Raw genomic sequence first — 14,383 nt, 5'->3', positions numbered from 1 at the left:
GTGTGTCAATAATCACAGTTACTCACTCTTGCTGGCCTCCCTTACAAGGCCTTAAGCAAGCACTAATTGTCACCATCATACAGCAAGCAGCCGAAAGAGCACTCAGTCGAGGTGAATCAGCCATTGCTAAATCGAGTTTTGAGCCAGAAAGGTTTAGCATTTCATTCGCTTACCTACTACGTTGTGGGATACATCACATTACAGGGAAGTGGAAATACAAAAGACTCGGGGATTCTAATTTCCATTCAGGGAGGGGAGCAGAACCCAGTTAGCTCCCCTGTAAGGAACATTGTCATCATCTAGTACAATCGTTTACTTCTATCATTTCTACCACACGCCTTTTCCTCTTCAAGGAAGAACATCACAGCATGGAGAAGGCCAGCCTGTGATTTTGTGGCATATTATTGCCGTGTGTCCGTAAGTCACCCTAGTGATCATTCGGCTGAAAGGCTGACTAACACAAAGTGAAATAAAAGGCAGTAAATACAAAACCAGCTACAGTTTTATCAATACCTTAAGTTTTAACGATCTTGGCTTTCAGTATTTGTTATTCTTTTATTGTTTGCTAGAATATGGAGCAGTGCATGCATCTGGCAAATAAAAAAATAAATGGAACGACGCTGCCTCCTTACTGTATAGTTTGCTCTAGTTTCAGTACCATTGCCTATCTCTTTACACGTTTCTCACCAGCCCTTGCCACACGTACCACATGCAGGATGGTGGGGTTGCAGCCGATAATGAAGGGGAGGCTCCGAAATCCCTTGATGCGGTGAGCGATGCGGACAGGCAGCTCGTGGTGCAGGTAACGGGCGCTTTTCTGTAACAAAGCACAAATGGAGGCCAGTTGATTATACAACCTTGCAGGTTTAGAAACGGAGGGGAGGGGAGGGGAGGGGAGGGGAGAGAAGGGCTGGTTTTTCTCCCTGGTTTTGAAGGGCATATGGGGAACAGCAGCTTCCATCAAGATGCAGTCTGACAGCGCTGCTCAGTTCTGTCTCCAGGTTTTGGAGAGAAATGGGATCTTGCCAGGCAAGTGGCAAGCAGGGCTGGGGGTTTTGCATGATCACTGCAGGCGGGCTCAGGAAGGAGTCCTAATTCCAGCAGCCCAAGACCAAACCAGCTCCTGACCTCCTTGAGAACTCCCCTCGCTTCCCACCATGTTCAGTGCTGCTCTAGAGCGGCATCCATTTATCCGCCGGTCTAAGCTCTGCGGGACAACCGGTATCTGCAGGGTGACACTGTGTGGCGGCGTGATCGTGCCGTTTAGCAAGGGGCTGCACAGAAAGGAATGGCCTAAAAGGCACCGGGTGCAGCACTGTTGCCAAAACGAAGCCCCTCTGGGTTGGGCCAGTGGCCTGGGAGCGCTCCCCACATATCCATGGGCTCCCCAGAGGAAGCAAAATGAAATCCGGGGACAGTCTTGATTCTTGGGGAAGAGCCAAGATAGCATTGCAGCAAGAGCTTCCTCGCTGAGCTTGCGCATGGTATTTTTTACCTGTCTTGATTCTCCCCTCACTGAGAAAGAGGGTAGTAGCAGATTCCATTACTCAGTGTAACACTGTACAAATTTAGTGCCCAGAGCCGAAATCCTCATACGGAAGCCCAATCCCACAATGCGGAAGCTGCAGCGGGATCACCGGCACTTGCAGACTGGGGAGGAGAGCCCAGGACGAGAGAGAGTGGAGTGCGGACGGCCACCCAGTGAGATCAGGGCTGAACTGGGGGACTTCGCGGTTTGCTCTTCAGCAAGTGCAACACCAGAGAGGGCTCAGAGAACACTGTTCCCCAGGCAGCCAATGCTGCTTGCAGATGACCCACAAGTGGCCAGTTTTTCTGAACTGAAAGGGAGACTACTGAAGCCAGTGCAGGGCTGTGGTCTGCATGTTGAATTAGAACCAGGAAAGGGTGGGTTAAAATCTCCATGTCCATGAATTCCTGTTACTCTCTCTCGGCTCAAGCTAACCTAAAAGATTTCTGTGAGGATAAAGGAGGGGGTAGAACACTAGGCAGAATGCCTACAACTTCTTGAAAGATGGCTAAAAACAACAACAAAGCAAACGAGCACACTAAATAGAACCATGCATTAAGCCTGCCACACGAAGAGGCCTGTGAAGTCATGAACAGTTCTGCCATGTGCATTCTGATGTGCTACCATCTCTCAAGAGGGCCTCACCTCACTGAAATATGTCACATATTTACATTCCACACATGTGGCAGAAACATTTGCTGTGCCTTTTCTAATCTGTATCTATTCAGATTACAGGTGGGGAATTCCATGTCTGAATATTGCTTCTCTCTCTCAGAATAAACCTTTGTGCGCAGAAGGCCAGCCCAGAAGCCAGACCATCTGAGAACTGAGAAGAGAACCCCAAAGTAACTGGAGCAAAAGTACGGTATAAATCAAGGGGTGAGCCTTCGAGATCCCTGGCCTACCACTCCCACCAGCCCTAGCCAGCAAAGCCAACTGTTAGGGACCATAAGAGCTGTAGATCTTCCACAAGTTGCCTGCCCCTGTTCTGCATCCTTAAGAACAGGGCAAGGAAAGAAGGCTTCACAGTTAGCCATGATCTGGGGGCAGCTGTTAAGTCTCATACCTACCAGCAGGTGGCTCCCATCCTGAGAACGTCCGGAATACAACATGGTGGTGGGTGTCAACCTCACAGAGGGCTGGAAAGAGAAGCAGGAAGGACCACTTGTCAAGTGTACAGAACACCCACACATGGACAGCCTGGAGAACAGCGTTGGCATGGAACATTCCACACCACAAAAAGCTATTCTTCAATTACTCGATTGCCTTCCCACAATGGCCAAACAATTGCCTTGGTGAAGAGCAGAGTCTACTTGAGAGCCTTCTGTTTTGCTGGTGGTGGTGAAGGACAGGTTTTCCTCAAAGCTCTGCACTCCTAAGGATGCCACCTTCCTGTGAAGGGAGGTCATGAGGCCAAACCTGTGTCGTGCTGAAAACAGCCAACCAACCTGGCCGCACGGGTCACCTTTCCAGTCTTCTGCAGTTCCCAGCCAACCCCCAGCCCGTCCCTAAAGGCTGCTCTAAGGCATCTCCTAAGATCTCAGAAGACATGTGGGACGCAGGAGAGCAGCCAAGTGAGATGTCCAGCATACAGGTCCTCAGCTCTCTACAGTTTCCCCACCCCATTCAGCGACTGCCAAGAGTAAAATGAAAGTGCAAACTAGATCAATATCTGGAAGATGCTCTCTTGTTAAGCTAAGCCACGTGCTATTAGGTAAAGTAAGTTTGCTGTTGCTGTTTCTGGCATGGGACGTCTGCCTGTAAGAGCTGCATGATGGAGGGAATGTAACGGCTGCTGTTTTTCCATAGCACAGAGATGTTGTGATGGAAAAAGCTGCACCTGTTACATTTCTACCAGACAGGGATTCACAGGGACCCTGCTGATGGACAGGAGGTGGCAATCGCATTGGCAAGCGATTCTTCTGCAACAGGGGCCATGTTTATTCCACCCCACACCTGCCAGAACAAAGCGAATCCATGCAAATGATGTCATGTTACATTCACCAAAAGGCTTCTGTCAAGAGCTGAGTGGGTTACATGTTTGTGCTGAGGAAAAACGGGAGCCTCCTTCATTAGGGCTTTGCACAGCGACAGATGGGTATTTCATTAATCAGTGTTTCCCCCAGGGCAGACTCCAGACGGCAGAGCAAGATTAGGCTTCTGTTCCCCACCACCACCCCCGCCAAAGATGTGGACCGCCTCTCCAGAGCCAGTGCCAAGTTGTTTGGGGAGCTCATTAAATGGTGGTGATTAACAAAAGGGGACCCAAGGGCCGAGGGATGAGTCTGTTCTAAACAATGTAGGAACAGGGTGATTTCTGTGGGAAATCCAAGCACGGAGAAAGGCCTGCTTCCCCTCCTAATCCCCATGTCCCTTCCCACGTGCACCAAAATGGCACCGGCACAGGCTCGTGCAGGCCCGTCTCGCAACCAGGCTGGAAGTCGGCATCAAGGGACGCCATTCACCTGCCCGGGCTGGTCCTCCACACGATCCTGCCCCTGGATGTTTCCACTCCTTGGGAGCTCGCCTGCTGCTGCGGCAAAGCCCAGACCTGCTCCTGTCCCACAGCCTACAGGTGGGGGTGGGCAAGGCAGAACCTGCTGGGAGAACGGGGACCGAAGCAGTGAGGGAGGGCTCCCTCCCCGGTGCCGATGGGAGTTCGACTCGCACTGTGGAGAAAGAGGCCGACACGGGCAGCGCTCACCTTTTCAGCTGCTATGTCAATGGCTGACTGGTTGTAGAAGGAGGTGACGGTCTTGGAGCGCTCACGAGCCAGTTCGTGGTGCTGATCAATTGCTGAGGACGACCGGTACCGGAGAGCAGGGAGAAGGAAGGGGAGCACACAGGGAGCCCGGCTCCCGGCTCCCACGAGGTCTACCATCAGTAGTGTTTTCCACATCGTTGTCTCTTCCACAGACACCTGGAGGCAAGATAGGAGGACAGCGCTAGAAAAGCAGTACTGTGGGTAGAGAAGCAATGCATCACATCGCGCTCTCTCTCTCAATCTCTCTGTGTGTGCGTGCGCGCGCGAGTGTATGAATAAATCTGAATGCAGATCCACCCAACCTATGAAGCTCCTTTAAGCTATCTGGCTGGCCAAAATCAGAAGACAGAATTGCAAGTCAGATGGTACACTGAACTGACTCAAAATAGCAATTTTCAAGCACACATCAACATGCTATTATCTAACTGAAATATTCAGCCTGGCCACAGGGGCAGTCCTAAGATGAAATCCGATAAAGAGGCTGTCACAGATGGCAAATTTAAGGCATCATTAAGTGTGGCAGAAGGGAAGATGAAGTGTTATAGATGATCTGGCTTTTATAAATGAATAATCACGATAAATGAGGGCCCCCAGGACACCACTGAAGGGAAGAGGAGCTGCATGAGCACATGGCAGCTTGTACCTCCAAACAAGGTGAGACTTTCCAGTTGAGGGCATTAAGTTATGAGCAGCTTCTGGGGCAAACCAGATGGATAATAACTTGGGAGCAAACATGATCACAGCAGGAAGCTGCCATCTCTATATTCAAGCTGAGGTTGAGAACAGATTCCGCTAAGATACCGAGGCTTGGACCATCGGTGCCAATATTGCTCTTTTCCTTCAGTGTTACAGAAACTCCATGCTGCCTTTCCTCAGAGTCAGAAATGCCGAATACTTACTCCTAAGATGACAAGTTACAGGGATTTCTCTGCCTTCCCCAGGTCCGGGCACTGTCCTGTCCTCTCTGGCAGGACCTCCGTGCATTCCCTAGGGGGAAAGGGCATCAGCCTCGTTCATACAGGCTCTGCTCACAGGAGACCTCATTACTGCCCGCCGGGCTGCAGTCCTTAGCCCTTGAACCGACTTCACTGAAAAGCACTGCACCCGTGCCATTATAACTGTGATGGCCCGTTTGCACATACACATAATAAAGCCGTAAAAAGGAATTCCAGCTCACTGAAAAGATTTCTGTAACACCTTTCCTGCCAAATAAGGCAAGAAAAAAGAGGGCAAGGAGATTCAAGGAGCAGCAAAGGACAGAGGGACACACAGCATCCCCGAAGCTCTTGCAACCCCAGATTAATTTGAAAAACATATTCGTATAATGAGATGATCAAGGAAGGCTTTTTCAAAATTGCCGTCTTTTCAATGGAGCTTTAGCTCTGTGCTAGTGTTAGGGGTGTGCAGCAGGGTAGGGTTAGGGTTAGAAAAATGAGGTGTCCTGGCATGATTTTGATGGTTGGAATGTGTTTAGAACGGGCAGAAGTGATGAGCTGTGCAGAAAAAGCTACTCAAGGAGGGCTTTTTCAAAATCGCCCACTTTTCCATGGAACTTTAGCCCTGTACAAGGGTTAGGGGTATGCAGCAGCGTAGGGTTAGGGTTAGAAAAACAAGGTATCCTGGCATGGTTTTGATGGTTGGGATGTGTTTTGACAGGCTAGAAATGTTGAGCTGTGCAGGAAAAGCTACTCAAGGAAGGCTTTTTCAAAATCACATTATTCCCAATGGTATTTTACTCCTATATTAGTGTCAGGTGAGCGCACCAGAGTAGGGTTAGGGCAGTAGTGGTGAACCCATGGCGCACATGCCACAGTAGACACTCAGAGCCCTCTCTCTCGGCACGCGAGCCAAGTTGCCCCGGCATTGCCCCTGCAGCTGAGCATTGGGTAACAGCGCACATAGGGGCCATGCGCATGCTTCAGAAGAAGTAGCAGCGCCAGGCGATGGCATCACGAGCCACAACTCATTAGCTGCTTTCGCATGGTTGGTCAGTGTGCTGCCAAGGATATGTATATATTTGCTTGGACTGGTTGTGAGTTGTTTTTTCTAAACTAAAACCTCAGTTTTCAGGTTTTATTGCAGTGTTGGCACTTTGCGATAAATAAGTGGGTTTTGGGTTGCAGTTTGGGCACTTGGTCTCTAAAAGGTTCGCCATCACTGTCCTAAGTGTATTTTGAACTAGAATGGGTTGTTGCATTGACTGAACCAGGAAGAATAATTTCATTGAGAATTTCATCCAAGAGTGGCAAAGAAAACAACTACCCCTGCCTTTTTTTTTGGTGATCTCACATGTGCATTCACACATTTTAGTTAGGTTTTAAATTTTGATAATGAAGTTTTATTCTCTATTTTCTGTTATATGTATTTTTATCTTTTATTTTAAGCTGCCTTGAGACTTTGGTAGTAGGTGGCATATAAATGGAAGCATAAAATAAATAAAATAATTAAAAATCTGCTTGTAGTCTTGCCAGATCACTTTCCTCAAGTATTTTAGCTGTCACCTGGAGCAGGCACGTAACAGACAAGGAAAACGACACAGCAGGACTGCATTTTGGCCAATTTGCACATGGTTGGCAGGGAACAATTTCCACCTTGCCAGTGGAAAAGCACAGGTAGCAGCAGGAGGGAGGGGATTAAAAGAAGGAGCATCCAATGACCATATCCTCCCAAGCAATGTAATTCTCTTGAATGAAAAAGCTCAGCTTTTCAGCATGTCCTCAAGTCTCCACTTTCTCCAGAAAGAGGAGAACAACAAACTCTAGAAAGGAGCCATAAAAAGGCAGGAATTATTTCTCCTTTCTGGGATAGCCAGAGGCTTGGAAAGGGGTTGAAAAGGTAGAAAGCACAAAGAACCATCAATTCAGTACTTAAAATTGACCAAATTCCACCGCTAAGAGAGAACTTATTGCCCCTGCCCTTGTCCCTTCTTGGTGCACATACCTTTGCTAAGATTTTCTCCTTTACTGGTGTTTTGCAACTGACAACTTGGCAACTACAGCAAACAAAAAAGGCTTCTTAATCAGAGCAGGAAGGGAGAAATAAGATGGCTTTTGCCAGATCCATCGGGAGGACTAAGAGGAAGGAGAACAATCCATGATAAGCCTGATTGTCTGTTGGATGTGCTGTGGGTAATTCTGTTCACACCAATCTACCCTAGCTTATTTGCAGAATAGATTAGCATGACAAATATACTAAATACTTACTCTCTTAAGGCTATGAAGTCCTACAACCCAGGTTAATAGCTAGTGTTACCAACTCAGAGCTTGACAAATGCATAAACATAACTTTAAAGTGACTTTGAGATAATAGGAAAAGCAAGAAGTGATTTGAATCCAACAGAAATTAGAAAGAAATCTTGCAGAAGCCAACTCACCTCAAGTAAACTTGGTTACCTTAAGCCAGCTTCCTTGCTCTGCAGTGACTGGTAGCTCCGTTTCCATCTGAAGTGGAAGGAAAAGCCAGTTATCATAATGGCATTGATTACAGAGAGGTGTCTGGAGCTGAGACTGACTGACATGGTGCATATGCCAAGTGCAGGAATGAATGAAAACTTAAAACATTATTAGCCAAGAGACATAAACAGGGTCTGTAAAAATATCAATACAAGTAACTGTTGACGTTCCCTTATACAGAATGCCCCCTAAAGTTCTTTTTAGAAGCTCCCACTCTGCAGTTCCACTTTCCTGAGAAACAAAACCCCAAGCAAATGTCTTTCCTCAGAACCAAAATTGCACCGTCTTGCTTGTACACCATTTTCATGTTGGAAAAATATGCATCCTTCCTTTCTTCTACATTGCTTTTGCTTTCTTTCTTCCTGGCCCTTTATTTCTTGGTAAACTCAGGGACAAAATGCAGAGTGCTCTCTCCAATTGGGACCAATAACGTCAAACAGGATTGCAAACTCAGCAGTTTTCACACTTCTTAATGCATACAGATTTAATATTCACAGGTATGAAATTACATTTACGTCTTGAAATCCTTTTTAATTTATACAAGGAGCCTTAAGAAATCTTCATTTTTTGGATTTTGAAGGGATCCTGCTCATAGAATAAATTTAAAAGAACATTTTCCATTGAGGTATGCTTTATATAGCTTCTGACCACTATTGGCTTTTTAAAAACTTTTTACTGAGTGAACCATCTAAAATTAATTCCCGGTTTTGCTAAGACACCGAGAGTTACATTTTGCTTTATTTCTATTCTCTGCCTCAGAAGAGTGGTCAAACAGACAGATCTGCTGTAGACAGATTCAATTAATTACTGGATTTTATATTTCCTAGGAATGGTGGGTGAGCCATTAAGCGCTTCATTCTGCCAGTAACTCCTGGCAGAATAGGAAATCGGTTAGCGCCTACCAGAGGCTAAGCAAGTCTTGTCTGTGCAATTTCTCCTGTGCTGCTGTTAAGTCTAGTAGACCGCAGACTGAAGATCTCCAGCGTTTCTACCATATAAGGCTTAGCACACAATCCTTCACACAGGTCTGTTTTCTGCCTCAACATGCATAGGACCGCATCCTTGTTAACATGCAAAACAGGTCAAGTATAAGATGAAGGTCTACAGCATTAACAATCCAGCAGAAACCTGTTCCCCATGAGAGGCCTCGGGGAATCCAGTGTCCCAGAGTTTCTCAGGCCTCATCTCCTCTCCAACATCCTTCTCTGGATGGGGATTGTTTTCTCTGTAGGAAGAAGCATTCAATCATGCAACCCCCCCCCCCCCCCCCCCCCCCTTTACACACTCCTTACACACACATACTCTGTGTCTGGTACAGCCCAGACACAAGTATATCATCTCGACAGAGAAACTATAACCTCAAGCAGGACTGGGGAATCAGAGTCCCTCCAGATGTTGTGGGGACTCCAAATGATGAGAGTCCAGTGTCATCTGCAAGGCCACAGGTTCTGCCACCCTGAGCCCAGAGGGGTGCAAGCAAAGAGTTGTGGCAAGAGTCACGGCACCTCGGTCATCCACCCCTCCTAGGAAGGGCTGGGAGGTGTGGGGCACAAGGACCCCTGGGCTATTGGCTCCTATCTCCTCCCAAACTGGAGCGGGCAGAGAGGCTTAGCAAGTAAGGCCTGCGTCCTCAAGGGACAAACCACCACGGACTGAGGACCCTCGGGTCTATTTCCAGCCGGGGGACAGAGTTAGGCCTCATGGCCCAGGGAGACCAGGAAGCAGAGCACCAGAATCCTGGCCTCCGATCTGTGCAAGAAAGGGCCCGAAGGGCCCACGGAGCAGGGGAAGAGTGTTACCCACCTTCTGCACAGGCAGCCTGGAGTTCCTTTCCAAGCAGCACCCCAGAGGCACCGCAGGCACCGCCACAGAGGACTAAGCGCCACAGCCCTGTTTGTCTAGCAGTGACGACACCATTTGCCTGGCTCCGGACAGCAGTCTCCGAGCTCTTGGCAAGCCCTGTGTGTGCAGAGCAGCCCGCCCCTCCCGGTGCTTTTCACCTCATTTCACCCCAAGCAGCTGGAAGCTGCAGGGAGGGGAAGGGAGCAGTGCCTGCAGAACCAGCACGGAGAATGCAGAACATCTGTTCAGCTTTGGACCAAAAGACCAGGGGGCTGCTCACCTCCAGAAACTTGGCCTAACTTTTAAAAAAATTGGCTTGTCATCAATCAACACAAAAATGTGCAGGGAAAAACACTACTGAGTTGTAACTGAGGAAGCTGCACCTCAACTGTTCTCTTTCAAAAGTGAATTTTGGCAAGATTAGATACACTTGCGCATTATTCTTCTGAACTCTGAACTGGCTACATAGCCTAACTGGGATTTTTTTTCTAATGGTCACAGCATGGCAACCTTTTCTTTTAGTGTGACTTGCAGAATGCCAAATTCAGCAGTGGATCTTACACTGGAGGAAGAGTATCTTATGCCACCCGAAGCCAGGACTTCATTTTCGGATGGTGCACTGCCTCCTGGGTGGGCAGAGCTACCCTATGGCCACCAGGCAGCAATAAGACTGCTCAGACCCCCTGGTGTGAAATCAGAGAATTGCTCCCATCTCATTGCCGGGAACCACATCTGATCCCTTCTCCTGCTCCAGTCAGCACATGGGGCACATGGCTGCTGGCCTTCAGAGTAAGAGAAATGCCCAAATATGGATCACATCTCTTCAACATCAGCCACTTTTCCTCCACGCACACAACCCATTGTTTACCATCACTCCTGATCAAGAGTTCTAGCAAACTCAAAGTCCGCCAAAGAAAGCTATTACTCTGACAAGGGTTTTCTGCTTTCCTCTAAGGGAGAGCCTTTTTTAGAATACAGATACTATCCTAATAAAGGTCTTACCTAACAAAGATTTCAGAATTTTTCCCAGGAAATTTTTTCTCCTTAGTATCCTCACTACATCCACTGAGAAGTCAGGCTAAGGTCTTCTTTTCTTCAGTAAGGCATTTGCTCTTTAATCCAGTCCTTTGATTATTAACTTTAGTACTGGCTCTTTAGTACTGTTAATGTTTTGTGTTATTGCATTGGTTGCTATTGTTACTTTGGACTTTTATGATTATAATCCTCCCTGATGGCATTTGGCAGTTTGGTAGCATATAAATGTAATTGATTAATAATGTTTCTTCTCACAGACTTAGCTGAAAAAGTTTGTCCTGCCTTCCCAAATAACAGATGGCATTGCCACTTTACTTAAGAGGCTTTTAAGTCTTTAGATGTGAGACAAAATTAAAACTAACAGCCCAGCTCTGAACATGGGCTTGTTTCCCCAAATTGTTCAAAAAATCTCCTGCAGTATATTTACAGCTGAATTTCCTTTAAGAAAATAAGAAGACCCCCGCAGAATCAAACAAAGGCCCTGCCTGGTCCAGATTACTGTTTCCCTCAGTTCCCTGCCAGATGTTTCCGGGGCTCACACAAGCAGAGCATGAAAAGAACTCCCCTTTCTTCCTTGCCACTCCACACAGAAGATTTTGAAGCATTCAGGCAACAGACCTCACTATAATGGGTCACTCTTTGGTAGCTCATCAAAATATGCTATTTACATGTGGTTATTATTTAAGTAGCAACCACTGTCACTGTGCACATTTAAAAACCACTGCCTCTTTCATCTTTGCCACAATGCTGCAACCACCTCTATTGTCATTTTACAACTGGGGGAAATTGAGGTCAAGATGCCATCTCTGCAAGAAGGGGGAGGATCTGGTCCCAGGTCCACTGTGCACTAAATTTTCCACAGTGACTCATCTGACAAAAAGCCTCTGTGCGTCTGCAGAGTACATGGGCATTGAATTCAGGGGGGTGGGGGGTGTAGGATGCACAAACCTAAGCAGTTGCTCAGGACTCTGTATTTTGGAAGCTACTTGAGTGTGCTGGGCAGGAGGAAAAAGTCTATCATTACTGATTATCTGATCTAGAAACACTTCTTGTAAGAAAATCCCAGTGGTCCCCTGCAGAGCTTGGAAAAAACTGTGCTAATCCAACGTTCCTTCAGTTATTTTGTGTACTGAGACAGGCAACCTGAAAGTAACATACTAGGCTTATTATTAACATCATTTATTCAAACTATTTATATCTTGCTTTTTGTCAGACAAAAGAAAGGCAGCTAATCTATTTTGAACACTGTTTGCAGTCTGCAGGCTCCTCACATATATTCTGAATACCTTGGCTTTCCAAACAGTGTAGAACATGTACTTTAGATTTATATCTTGTTTTTCTGCATGATGTTCTGCATATTATTTTTGTACCATATCCCAGAACTTTAAGGAACATAACCAAAGAAGATGAAAAACCCTGCCTTTGGGAGAGTGGAGGGGTGGGGGCAGTCAAGCAACTTTCTGTTTTTCCCTGCAGTCCATTTTCAGGCCTTTTTCGAGCACACATTGACAGATACTGTTCCCTTGTGCCAAGAGCTTTGGAACAATTGCTCCTTCCTTGCCAATTCCAAATGTTTACATTTTCCAGGCCGTAGCAGGTTAAAGGGAAAGGAGAAGCACAGGATGTTTTGGACAGCAGCCCAAGCCTATCGCCATGCTGTATGAGGACAGGGATGAACTCTGCCAGCTGCTGCCCTTTCCTTCTGGAGTCCCCTTGCTTTAACCTACTGGATGCTGGCTGGGAGTCAATCGCGTTAATTCTTTAAACTTGGTTCTAGCACACATCTTCACTCCTGTCAATAGGAAACTCCTGCTTATTGAGAACCTCAGTGTGAATGGCCCTTACGGAGCAGCCCAAGCCAAGGAGTGGAGTGAGGGCAGTAGTGTTCAGCCCCAAGGAGCTCACACTCTGAAAGCTGGCAATGACAGCAAGACAATCAGGAGAGTGGAAAGGGAAGCAAAAGTAACAACAGAAGAGAGGGGCCAGGAGAGGAAAGAGAGGGCCTGGGATAAAAACAACAACAACAACCCAGGGCACCTTGGCGCACAACCTTTTCTCCTCTAGACGAAAGGATCCGGTGCACTTGGAGCCCAGCAAATCTGGTTGCCAGTCCTTTGACGAGGCAACGACCTTGCCCATACATTTTAGCTCAGGCCATCTCCTGGTCCAACCCTCAGTCCCTATTCGGCACACGGTCCTCTCCTAAGAGGAAAGGTCCCAGACGTGGCATCTTCATCTCTCTTCTCGTACCCCTCAGTCCTCCTCGCAGTCCTCTCTCCCGGCGAACCCAGGAGTCCCGGCTCCTCTCCATTCCAACCCACCGGGCTTCCCCAGTGCCGGGAGCAGAAGGCAGGGAAACCATTCTGATGCCTCGCCTCTCCTCACCCTCCGGCATCTTACAGGAGGCATGATCCGCCCCCCGCCCCCAGCAGCTACTCCGACGGGGGCCCCTCACCGCCAAGTCCAAACGCCGCAGCAGCGTCCACGCCTGGGGACCGGAGCAAACCAGCTGCTTCTCTCTCGCTGGGAAAGGAGAACTGATGGCGGGCAGCCCTGCAAGGCGGGGAGCGAGAACAGCGCCTTCTGGGAACTGTAGTCCCGCAGCTGCGCTCTCCCCGAGCGTGGAGGGCGCCGGCGGAAATACCAACCCCAGAGAAGGCGCTGATGGGAAATGGAGTTCTGAAGCAAAGGGGGAGCGCCGATGAGAAACGGCTGCCGGAGCCCGGAGGAAGAGTCGTGCGGTGCCGGAAAGACTAGCCATTGCTTGGCGGCATCAGCTTTCGGGACGCTTTGGGTGATGGGGATGATGGTGAACGTGAGGGACGGGGCGTTTGCTTCGGTGCTTCATGGGAAGTGCAGTCCACTAATGAGTCGAGCTCGGGAACAACCGAAGCAAGCCGGAGGGCGCATGGGAAATGTAGTTCCTGGAGGACGTTGTACGTCACAAAGGCCGTCGTTTCGGCTCCTTTTGGGGATCTGACGTTTATTTCCACGCGAGGAAAGGGTTGTTTCAAGATTTGGACATTTTTGCAATTTTTGCATTGTTACTGTTACATTGCATTTAGAACCCAAGACAGCTTACACAGCTCCACTTTGTCACAACAATCCTGTGAGGTAGGTTGGGCTGAGTTTCTGACTGTCCCAAAGGCACCCAGAGACCTTCATGGCCCAGTGGGAAGTAAAACCCAGAGAGGAAGCATTTGCTTTCATCTCCTTATCTCAGCAAGCTCCCAGGGCAGTTTACAAGTATCAATAGCATAGGTGTGAAGCTTACAAGCTAGAAGACACACAAGGAAAATCAGGTGGGGAGGGAGGAGGAAAAAATATAAGCTCAGACACCAGTTCTTACTGCAACCACAGGCTTTAATTCAGGAAGGCCTGCTTTTCTCTCAATTTGCTATGCGGCCTGATGCAACAATTTCTGTTAATAATCACCTAATCACTCATATTCAAACATTAACCATTAGAGTATTCCGTTTATAAACAGTTTCATTGGGTCATACCAAGCATAGCTGGTTCAGCAATATTCACACAAGTAGACAGAGAGATGCATTAAGAACACATCAAGGGATTATAAGAAGGTGAGACAGCAGTGACACATCTGAATGCAGTAAAGAAGCAGCCAAAAAAGAACGGTATCGAGGAGGCTCATGGTATCAGGGGTTAGGCAAGCTCAGCAGCAGAATTTACAGGCCAAGTGAGCTGGGAAAAAGGAGATGCAGCCAGCAGGAAGCAGTGTGGGGAGAGAGAAGGTGTTTTGAT

At 47.8% G+C, this 14,383-nt stretch overlaps 1 protein-coding gene across 6 annotated transcripts; it reads right to left on the bottom strand.

The window, feature by feature from the left end:
• Positions 1 to 6: 6 nt before the first annotated feature.
• On the bottom strand, positions 7 to 13,220 carry BCKDK (branched chain keto acid dehydrogenase kinase). Of its 6 annotated transcripts, none has more exons than XM_044422578.1 (8): positions 13,077 to 13,220; positions 7,666 to 7,732; positions 7,233 to 7,363; positions 5,192 to 5,279; positions 4,233 to 4,448; positions 2,599 to 2,667; positions 707 to 817; positions 7 to 450 (listed from the first exon to the last, which is right to left on the bottom strand). In XM_044422578.1, exons 5-8 carry the CDS (start codon positions 4,425 to 4,427, stop codon positions 349 to 351), a joined length of 477 nt encoding a protein of 158 aa, XP_044278513.1. In that variant the 5' UTR covers positions 4,428 to 4,448; positions 5,192 to 5,279; positions 7,233 to 7,363; positions 7,666 to 7,732; positions 13,077 to 13,220; the 3' UTR covers positions 7 to 348. The 6 variants fall into 6 exon arrangements, with proteins under 6 accessions (XP_044278513.1, XP_044278515.1, XP_044278517.1 ...); XM_044422580.1 differs by having other exon boundaries at positions 7,233 to 7,284; XM_044422582.1 differs by lacking the exon at positions 5,192 to 5,279.
• Positions 13,221 to 14,383: the final 1,163 nt, after the last annotated feature.

This window comes from Varanus komodoensis, unplaced genomic scaffold (genome assembly GCF_004798865.1).
Source record: "Varanus komodoensis strain SLA01 unplaced genomic scaffold, ASM479886v1 scaffold130, whole genome shotgun sequence".
Taxonomy (NCBI): Eukaryota; Metazoa; Chordata; class Lepidosauria; order Squamata; family Varanidae; genus Varanus; species Varanus komodoensis.
This window is presented reverse-complemented; position numbering and strand designations above follow the sequence as displayed.